The 11,337-nt window shown below is 40.0% G+C and overlaps 1 protein-coding gene across 1 annotated transcript in view; it reads left to right on the forward strand.

Annotated features, from left to right (window-relative positions):
• The window catches only part of vegfc (vascular endothelial growth factor c), a 54,757-nt gene extending 43,893 nt beyond the window's left edge, over window positions 1-10,864 (forward strand). The window contains exons 5-7 of the mRNA XM_020083877.2: window positions 5,068-5,210; window positions 6,453-6,777; window positions 10,235-10,864. Coding sequence (XP_019939436.2) covers window positions 5,068-5,210; window positions 6,453-6,777; window positions 10,235-10,343 — 577 coding nt within the window. The 3' untranslated portion in view covers window positions 10,344-10,864. The remainder of the gene's footprint in view (window positions 1-5,067; window positions 5,211-6,452; window positions 6,778-10,234) is intronic.
• The last annotated feature ends 473 nt before the right edge of the window (window positions 10,865-11,337 follow it).

The following is an 11,337-nucleotide window of genomic DNA, read 5'->3' on the forward strand; positions in this document are numbered from 1 at the left end:
ACAGAGGAATATGTGGTAAAGTGCAATTCCCATTCTGCTGTATGTATGTGTGTTGTATGTGTGTATGTGTGTCCCATTCTGTGTGTCCCATTCTGCTGTATGTGTGTGTGTTGTATGTGTGTATATTTGTCCCATTCTGCTGTATGTGTGTGTGTTGTATGTGTGTGTGTTGGGGGGCTTACCTTGTCGTTGCTAGCGTGGTGTTGGCGAATTTGTTTAAAAACACCACACCAATTAATTTTGGGTTTAAAATACATTGTACACGCGTTACTGAGATATGTACCGAGTAAAATATTACCATTTTTTTTGTTGTAATGCCTTACATTACCGCGTTAAAGCAAAAAGTAATGCATTACAGTAATGCATTACTTTTGTAACGTGTTACTCCCATCACTGAATGGCACTCAGTAGAGTGGATACCTCTGCCAAGGCCCAACATTCTTCCTTATTAAACCATATGAAATCTTATGAAAGGGAAATGCATCAAAAGTTCTCCACACTGACAAATCATGCAAACACACATGATCAGGATTACATTTGATTAAGTGAGAGCCACACAACTCACTCACCAGCCTTTAACAAAAATGTCTCTCTTGTATTTTCCTCTCTCCATCCTTTCTTTCACTTTTCTCCTTTCCATCTCAGCCCCTGATCAGAATGTATATCTGCCACTGCAGCTTTGATTAAAACCTCCCTGTGTCTGTTTTCCTTGGCAGACTGTTTCACATCTGTTTGTCAGTCTGCAACTGTTTGTCTTTGTGTCATTCGCTAAATGCTTTGTTCATTGTGATGTTTTATATAATTAATTTTGGCAGTTTGGGGTTCAGTATCTTGCCCAAGGACACTTTAGCAAACTTAATGAGGGACACAGGAATCAAACTGCCAACCTTCTGTTTAGTTGGATGACCATCTCTATCTCCTAAGCCACAGCCCACTGTACTGATGACTGGTCTCTCTCTCCTCTCTCTCCCCCTCTCTGCCTCCACACAATCTCTCTCTCTTCCTTATTTTTCTTTGCTCGTCCAAACTGGTCGAGGCAGATGACCGCCCACATTGAGCCTGGTTCTTCTAGAGGTTTCTCTCTGTTAATGAGGGAGTTTTTCTCTCCAGTCGCCAAAGTGCTGCTCATTGTGGGAACTATTGGGTTTCTCTATAATTTTTAAGGTCCTCCCTTCTATGTTAAGTGCCTTGGGATAATATTATAATATATAATATATAATATTATAATTTGGTGCTATACAAATAAAATTGAATGGAATTGAATTAAAGCTATCACCTCTCTGTAAGGAGCTGTACATGGGTCAGTGGTTAGCGGGCCGAGGATTGGAGTTTACCTTTGGCTGTTGCTCGTTTAAAGTGATTTGGCACTGACAGAAATTCTTATGTGATCAGGGAGTGCATTTGGCCACTCCAATACTTTTGGCTCCGGTGTCAGGTGTTTGCTGAGTTCTGCCTTCCTGCAGACAGCACTCATTGGAAGGTGAACAACTAAAGCCGAAACTGCCAGTGTCATGGTGTTAATACCAGCTGACACTGCTGTCAGCAGCAGAGACGCTGCACGTTGAGGAAAGGTTCCATAACTGAGCTATGGCATGGTATAGTGTTCAACCACTTTTATCAAAGATTTATGACAGAATGACTCCACGAATTCTGTTTCATCGAATAAAACACATAGACACAGCTTTGGCTCTGGAGGATGGAATGATGTGAGACAGTGTCATGCTTTCACTCTGTGTATACCTAATAAACACAAGTGACACAGCATGTGGGGGACGGCTTTGATCACCTCAGTTCGAGCTTTGTGTTGGCTGCATTCAACTTTGTTTTGGCACAGAATCAAATGATGCCTTCAGTCTGTGTTCCTTGCCTCCTCATTCAACTTGATAGAAGATAAACAGTTCTGAAACTATTCCAAAAGCAGCTGACATTTGCACATTTTGTACACACTGTTTTTTCGGAGTCAAAGGCTGACTCTAAAGAAAATATTAATAATGCTGGAGAGCACGTTGCTTGTTTATAGAATAAAAATTGGTTAGTAAAATTGAGCTCCCCCTCCCTGAGCCTGCAAAAACAATGTTATTTCACAACTTTTTTGACCAAATTTCTGACATCATCAGCTTCACCACTTCATTTTCCAATAGTGTAGACTCTCATGTGAAACCTGGCTTCTTTTTTTTCAATAGAGCAGCTCACTATCACATCAATCTGCTTAGCAATAAAATGAATTATTATTACACTCTACTAAATACATCTGAGTGTTCTGCAATCCTCTGTTCTCAACCTGATTTTGTGGGCTTCTAAAGATTGTAGGTGATGCTTTCAGAATTTGTTTTGGGAGAGCTTGAAATCCAAAATAATCAACATTCAGCAAAAATCCCCAAATCTACAGAAATATAGCAGATTGGCGCAATAAATAAAGAAAATAATAGCTTCTCTCGTGTATCAACAGGCACACATTTTGTGATGTGTGCAGAGACTTTTACTGTTTCTCTCCTGATGTGACTGAGTTTTCCAGTTCAATGCCCCAAAATTAGCAGTTGAAACAGACACACAGTCACTGCACTGACACTGATACGGACACTGTACAAAGGAGAACCTCAGCCAACATGTTGGGGTGAGGACACACTTGTGTAGCAAATCAATCATAAGTGAGGGACATATCTGAGAATCTGTGTCAGAGGAGCATTAATATCCAAAGGATCCTTGAATCATTATGATTCATTAGAGGGTAACTCACATCTACAATGTTAGTCAGCTGAAGAATGACTTGAAACATCAAATTTTCAATTATTAGCTTTTTATAAAATTACAAGGTGGAATGTTCAATACAGAACCAGAGTCCAAGCCCATGTGTATTTACCACTGAGCTGAAAAGGCAGCATGTGCAGTCCTCTTATCCAAAGCACATCACATTTTACATGGAGTCTACTAAACAAACCTTCACCACAGTTTCCAGTTATTATGGCAAACATTACAGCTACAAAAAAGGATGCCCAGGTAGTGTGAATAGCAGTCAGTGTGGAAGAAAGTAGGTACAAGAAAGACCAGAAGAAGGCATGAAGGGATGAAAATGATTAAAAAGGAAAAGAACACAGGAACAGTTTAACCAGAGAAAACAAATATCAAGGTCATGTGGTCTTAACATAGCAAACAGCAGAGCTGTGGCAGCTACAGAGAGATATCAGTGACTCTCCTCCTCCTCACTTATCTGAGGTTGACCCAAGAGGACTGTCTTTGATGATGTTTGTTTGCCTAATCTGCTCCCCTCATGCCTCTTAGCCATCTAAATTATATGAAACCACATGTGATCCATTTATCTTCAAATGTTATGCAAATAGCTGGAAGTTTGGAATCTATGAAGGTTTTTCCATTTTTACCATAAACTATATATAATATATATAATATGTTGTGGCAGTTGACCTTGCCACAGGGCTCTGAAAAATATTCTCTTGAATGACCAGTGTGGGTTCACACAAAAAACAAAGCAAATGTTCATGCCCTATTACTCGCACAATTCTCACCACAGGATCATCTGTGTTAACTTGTGCTACCCTAGTGAGCAACATGAGTAAACACAACTCACAAATATTCTCCTCCAGGGAAGAGAGGAGCAGAACTATTGTACTACAAGTGCCCCCCCCCCCCCCCCCCCCCCCCCCCCCCCACTCCTGCTGACCTGCACTCACTTTACACTTTAACACTAAACACCAACACTCATCACAGGCTTTTATGTTTGTGTTTGCAACGTTCACTTGTGACATGTGACAAGCAGACACACACACACACACAGACAATGATTATTGTGACAGGCCTACCTTAATATTTTTAAGCATGAACCTGGTTAGAGGTTTCCTTGCACAGTTTACAGCTTTTGTGCTCTGCAAGTTATTTGTATATGTATATTTATTTATGTAAAAAAACAACACAAGTTCACTACATAATTCAAACTTATATATGAACCACACACGTGAACAGTAATAATGCAAATTCAGTTTCATTATTTGAAAAACATTGCCTATAAAATCTTCACTGCAGGTAAACCAGGTAGGGTGAACACAAAGTGTTCTAACTTCAATCTGCACATATATAAAACTCTCTGCAAGTCAATCATGCAAACAATAAAAAGTGACAGTACTGTATAATATATACTATAGTATATTGTTGAACTGTTTGAGGAGGACTCACTAATGAAAAGGAATAATTCTAGAGTAGCTCCTGAGCATTAACACAGGCCAAGAGAACAGCACATTTCAAACAGACATTAAAAACCACGCTCCATCATGCTCCACCAAGCCCTCCACCTATACTGTACATCCTGGTCATGTTTGATGTCTCAGGTAGTCAGCCTACAGTCAGTCAAAGTGATGTCTTTCCCAGTTAACACTCACTTGAAGCTTTGGTGTGAGAGTAGTAGATCAGCCTGAACTACAGAGTAGGATCTGTGGTTAGTAAAATAACCTCAAGTGTAACGAATTAGGTCAGATCAAAATCTGTCAACAACCCAACTACTGACTGTTCACATCCATGAAAAACCAGAGCCAGTGTTTAGATGAGGTCAGTTGACAGCCATGAGCTCAGACCCCAAAACTTTAAAAGTAAATAACTGCCCTGCTGTTGCTGAGTCTGGGCCACAGAAGACTCAGAAAAAAAGTGTCATAAACGATGTCTGGAGCACAGGCATGATGGACATGTGTAAGTGGGTAAGGAAGATGTGTTGATGGAGAATGAGAGACAGACAGTAAAGCAGGTGGATCTGAGAACAGGAAGGAAAGTCTAAGAACATCTGGTGGGCAGATGGAGAGCTGCGATAACTGAGGGGTGTTAAATACTTTGAATCTAATTTGATAAAGTGCATCACATTTCTATGCAGTTTCAAAGAAAAATTTTGGCTTTAATGCATAATGTCATTGGTATGGTTAAAATGAAAATAATAGGGAGGAGTTACTGGAAGCTTGTGAGCCTTGACAGTATCTATAATATCTGAAGAACTGCAGCGTGTGATGTTAGGGTTAACTAAGCAACAAAATCTGAAGTGTCTTCAAACTGTTCTTTCTGTCTCTGTTGAAGGTGTCCAATAGCCAATAGGACATGTCCTCCTGGTCAGGTTTGGAGCAACAGGCTGTGTTGGTGTGTCAGCATAGCTGCCAACATGCACCACAACACCCCTCCACCACCACTACCCCCTCCAAGGTCTGCCGAACAGCACCGAGGTGAGTTTTATACTGAAAACAATAACTCCTACCTAACCCTGCAGCAGCCTAATATGACACAAAGAAAAACAATTAGAAGTAACTCATAGAAATGTCAAGACTCCTGACCCAAGAATCTGAGTCCAGTTGCAATGGTCTGTGATGTGTCCCATGCAGTGAGCACACACAGACCAATGAACACACCGAAACACACACTGTCAGCAGAGCCCATCTTTCTCCAATTTGCTGTCTGTTCCAGGATAATGTTCAATGTGTTTAACCAAGAAATATTTGTGTGTTTGTCGAGAGTATTTGTGTGTTTGTGTGGATGTGCGTGTTCGTGAGTTTCTCTGTGTGTATTCCTGTTAAGATATGATAAGTGCAAACAAATGAGAAACAGAATAACATTCAGACCCTGGAGTAGCAGATTGCATAGATACGTACATGCATAAATACACTTCCACAGTGGCCAAAACAAATGATCTGTATTGGAGCGCAGGGGAAACTTTTCAGTGTTGAAATTTGTCATGTCTGTTTGTCATGAGGAAATAATGTGGTTTCAAAAATAAAAGCTGTTTTCAAGAGATTTGCTTCGAGATAGTGAAGTCATAGTCATTTCTTTTTTTCAAGACAAGGGAAAGAGGAAAGGCTTTTCTTCTCTCTCTCTGACTTTTCCTCCACATGTTGGAAGCAGTTGACCAATAACAGTAGAGCTGGCCAGCCAGAATCGACCTTGACTTTATTGGGCCAATAAAGCTCAATAAAGCTTGAGCTATTATTTGAAAATGTTTTTGAAAATGGCAACATTTTCAAATTATAGCCCAAATCAAACTTATGAACCTGAATATGAGCATACCAAGCCAGGGACATTGACAAGATTGTTTATCATGCAAAAACACGTTGGTATTCTTATCCTAAATTTCTTTTACATTTGTCCGTATGATGAGTTCGAAGATTCCGATGCTTCTGTCTTTTAAAAAGGGTGTATATGATGCCACCTGTGCATATTTGAGTGAGTGTGCACACGGATAGAAAATAAACATTAATTGCATTGTGATAATACCATAGAAGGATATGCTTGGTTATGGTGGATGGGATCCTCCCACCCGCCACACACACCTCCCCTCCACCCCCACCCCAAAGCATAAGTGGTACTAAAAAAGATGGATGGATGATGGCTCATTACACTATATGTATCCAGCCAATTAACCCCTGCCCATATTTAGATTGCACCTGTTAATGTCTCTTCTTACATCTCTGCAGACATATATTCAGCGGATGTGTGTGGCCCAGATAAGGAGCTGGATGTGGAAACCTGTCAGTGCATATGTCGGCACGATGATCAAACACAAAACTGTGGCCCTAACAGACATCTTGACCGCAGTACCTGCCAATGTGTCTGCAACGTCCTGCCTCCTCCCTCCTGTCCACTCAACCATGTCTTCAACAAAGAGTCCTGTCAGTGCACATGTACCAAGACATGTCCGAGGCACCAGCCCCTCAATAAAACAAGGTGTTCCTGTGAATGCAACGAGTCACCCAATAAGTGTTTCTTAAAAGGACGGAGGTTCCATCAAGCTACATGCAGGTAAGAAGGGACGTATGGTTACAGTGCCATGTGATGACTGCTGATAATAATGACACTTTTAGCTGGAGAGCACTCAGTTCTTAAATATGATCAGAAAAAACTAAGAATGAGAGCAAGCCATGGTTAAAGTAAGTTTCTTCTGATTCAATTCAGTTCAATTAAATTAAATTTGTATGATCATAGCATACTACATTATCTTAAGGCACTTAAAGTAGTAAGGTCAAGACCCAATAGGTCGAAACAATGAGCAGCACTGACAACTGTGGAGAGAGAGAACTCCCTTTCAACAGGAAAACACTTCTGCAGTCAGACTCAGTGAGAGAGAGAGAGGAAAAGCACAACCTATGGGAGAGAAAAACATGTGTGTGACATGTGCCATGTAATAAAAATACATGTGGGGTAGAGAGGCAGAGAGAGGTTGAGGCCTATAGCAGCATAACTAAAAGATGTTTCAGGGAAAGAACATTTTATCAGTCTAACCTAAAATGCAGAGATGGTGTCTGCCTCCTGATCACAGGGTTGGAGCTGGTTCCACAGGAGAGGAGCCTGGTAGCTGAATGCTCTACCTCCCATTCTACTTTTAAAGACTAGGAACCACAAGAAGAGCCTGTAGCAAAGTGATCTATTGAGACATTTCAGTGCTATGAACTCTATAATTAGTGGATAGTTCCTGATCTCTCTCTTTTCTACTCCCTCTTTTCCACCCATCTCTCCTCTCTTCCCCATTTTCCTCTGCTCACCCCAACCGGTTGAGGCAGATGGCCGCTCACACTCAGTCTGGTTCTGCTCAAGGTTTTTTCCAGTTAAGGAGGGAGTTTTTGTTATGTTATGATTTGGCTCTTAAAAAATAATCTGAACTGAATACCTTTTATAATAATTCATTCTTCATTTTGCCATGTTTTTTTTGGTGTGAAGCAATTTGTAACCTTGTTTAGATAAGTGCCAGACAAATAAAGTTGTTATTTTTATTATTACTATTATTATAAGTATGATAATACATGATGTGGATTGGTTGATAAGGGCTATGAACATGAGGATTTTGAATTCACAGAGAGGTAATGTAGAGCAGCTAAGGCAGGATTAATGACAGCTCTTCTTCTAGTTCCTGTCAGCTGCATTTTGGATCAATTGGATTCTTTTACAGACTCACTGGGAAATCATGATAGTAAAAGAGTTACAATAATCTAGCTGGAGGAAACAAAAGCATGGACTAGTTTCTCAGAATCCTCCTGAGACAGGATGTTTCTAATCATCATAATATTGTGCAAGTGGAGGAAGGCTGTAGAGACTTGTTGTATTTGTGAGTCAAATAACATGTCCTGGTTAAACATAACTCCCATCTACCTGACTGTAGAGCCACACTAATGCCATCCAGTGTGAATATCTGGTCAGACAATATTTCTCTGATGACGAGGTGGAACTGTTACTGTCAGTAAGTGTTGCAAACATTTTCATTTCAATGTATAATCAGTGCGAGGAAAAATGACAGCTTATCCTTAAACGATATCAATCCAACCATCCATCCATCCATCCATTCATCCATTCATCCATTCACTCACTCACTCATCCATCCATTCATCCATCCATTCATCCACTTGCTAACACAGCATCTACTGCTGGAGTGATGTGAGAGTACTTCCAATTTCCATTGTTATTGATAGTAATACAGTAATTCCTTTAATTAAATGTACCCTTCACTGATAACTTTATTACACGTTGAGTTTTATGGCCATTTAGACAATATCTACAGCTACAGAAAACAGTTTCCCGACACACTGCTATATTTCTGTACCATGTGAAGCCAAGTGTGTTAGCATCGAATTATTGGCTAATTTATGCACCATTTAGCTTCATAAATATCATCCTTAGCAGAAATGATTTCTACATGACTGATTATGGAGGAATTTGGCAGCTAACGTTCTTGGATTTCAGTGGTTCAGTGGTTGCATCATCTTGGGGTGGTCACCCCCTGTGAACAAACACACACACACAAACACACACACACACACACACACACACACACACACACACACACACACACACACACACACACACACATGCACACACATTCTTGTAATGCTAATGGCTGTGTCAGATGTAGATGGTCTGGCAGTGGTAGGTGGTTATCATAGTAAATCTGGTGTGTAATACAAAACCTCAGAGTGCTAATGACTTCTCCTAGCTGTCACTTAACCATTTCCGTTCCCTACACAGGAGGAAACACACTCACATACACACACATCCATCCATCCTGTCCAGTCCTGACCCTTTGTGACCCTGTTTGGGAGTGATTTATGAGTATAACATAGCAGTAGGAATCTAGTGTCTGGGATCTGGCACTTGTGTTAGTATGTGTGTGAATGAGACTGTTTCTATCTATTTGACTCCTCTGTCTATTCAATCATGGGTTCATAGGTCTCTTCAAGTATCCGTGTCTAAATACTCTGTCATCCCTATGTGACACCCTGTGCAGCCAGAAAAGCAGTGCCAATTATGCACCAGCCCCAGAATCTTTGTGGTGTTGAGTGTGTAAGTGCCATATGGAACAAGCCTCACTCCTGCCACTGCTTCATGTGATCTTAGTAATTCCACAGATCTACTCCGTGTTTAATCAACTGAAGACTGGATAATCAGGCCCCGACTCTGGGCTGCCGTTAACCAGATATGAGCTTTTTAAGGCTAATATTTTTGTCTTGACTTAGTTTAGGAGCTGTTTGGTGATTCAGACATGGGCTGTAAATCACAGTCGTTTAAGGTGTAGTTTTACCTGCTATGAAATCTAAACCTTAGTTCTTACCTTTGACCCTTAGAACACACAAGAAAGTAGTTGCTGTTTGTCAGAGAGCAAAGGTTCTCAATCATTTGAAGGAGTGTTTGTCTGTAATGAAAACCTACAGACCACATCAGACAATCATGGATGACTTTAAGTAACCTAATTAGTTTCCATGCACACCACTGAGTAGCAGATTACTTTGAAAGCAGCTTTCTGTTCTTATGTTTTAGAAATGCTAGCAGCATGGTTCTAGAGATTAGGGTTAATTGGTCAGTTCTCCTTGTTGGACTGAACAACTATGGGACTGAACACCATGAAAGCTTGTAGGCTCCAGTGGTTGAAGCTTTCTCAATTTCAGTTGCTCTCCCTGTAGCATTACTCTTTGATCAACTTTACAAACAGGATATTTGCTGTTACTTTATTAGGCATATTACCAATAAATCCACTGAATATGTTTCTAGGGTAAAAACACAACTAGATCTTTCTTTGTCTCACCCCGTAAAATATCTTTAGTACAAAAAGAAGACAACAGACTTACATGCTATGAATAAACATGTCTCAATGATTTTTCTGCTGAACCTTTATGTTTGACCTTTTTTTCCAATCTAACCTGAACTCTTGAAATACTGCTTGCATATTAGTTACTTAGCTTAATTCTGATTTTTTTTCCATCTTTCTTTGCAGTTGTCTCAGGCCTCCCTGTGAGGTTAGGAGGCGAAGGTGTGAACCAGGTTTCTCCTTCAGCGAGGAAGTGTGTCGCTGCATACCGTCCCACTGGAGACGGCTGGACTAATGGCTGGCTAATTATATGCTAAAGAGAGTCTAATTAGCGGATAACAAACTTAAGTAGAATTCATCACCCATCCCCTGTAGACTTGTGGATCATGAGTATCCCCATCAGTTGTGATGGCAGCTAAGTGTGTGGACCAGATGAACATGGAAAAACCTTAGTGAATGAGTGGCAATATGGGAAACTGGTGATTTGAAGGTGGGGAAATACACTGACTTGGCTGTGAGGACATTTTAACAAGAGAGCGACTGGAGAATTCCTGGAGTCCAGAAATGGAAGGAAGGACTGAAAGAGGGTCAACACTCAACACATTTTAAAATATTGTCTAAATAATTTGTTTTAAATATTTTTTTTATAATTATGTCTCCGTATTCTTATGTCAGATATGAGTTATATAATTTATTAAATGTTATTTTTCAGTCTCTGTTTATTGCAGTTTCCATCTTTTCTGAAAAAGTACACTGTGATCAGTATTTTTGTATTATATAAAGAAAATGTGTAAAATAAAGTATACTGGCTGTTGACTTTTGTTAACTTAGTTTGTTATCCAATCTATTCCAGTGTGTTTTATTGAGGATATCTTTATGTAAATTCACAAAATCCAACAGCATCAAAAATACACAGTTGAATAATCTGAAGGTAAAAAAGCAAAGGTTCTGCTCATAGGGTGAAGACTAGATTTTGTTGATAGTTACACCTTGTTCAGAAAAATAGTTTTATTAATGTGAGTAACAGTGGAATAAGAAAGTCCTGATACAAACTGAGGATTCAGGCAGCGATGAAGGGAGCAGAGGTTATGTATATGTGAGTAGGCTATATTGTATATTAAAGAAATCTAGTTGTAATCATCCACAATAAGCTGCCACTACAAATTCACAATGTTGCTGCAGCCGTGATCCTGGAGCTGCAATCATGCAGGGCACGTGATTTACAGTGGACCAATCAAAACTTTCTCAGCAGCCTGCTGCTGCTGGAAGAAAGTGTCAGATGAGAATCC

This window comes from Paralichthys olivaceus, chromosome 8 (assembly GCF_024713975.1).
Source record: "Paralichthys olivaceus isolate ysfri-2021 chromosome 8, ASM2471397v2, whole genome shotgun sequence".
In the NCBI taxonomy this organism is placed as follows: Eukaryota; Metazoa; Chordata; class Actinopteri; order Pleuronectiformes; family Paralichthyidae; genus Paralichthys; species Paralichthys olivaceus.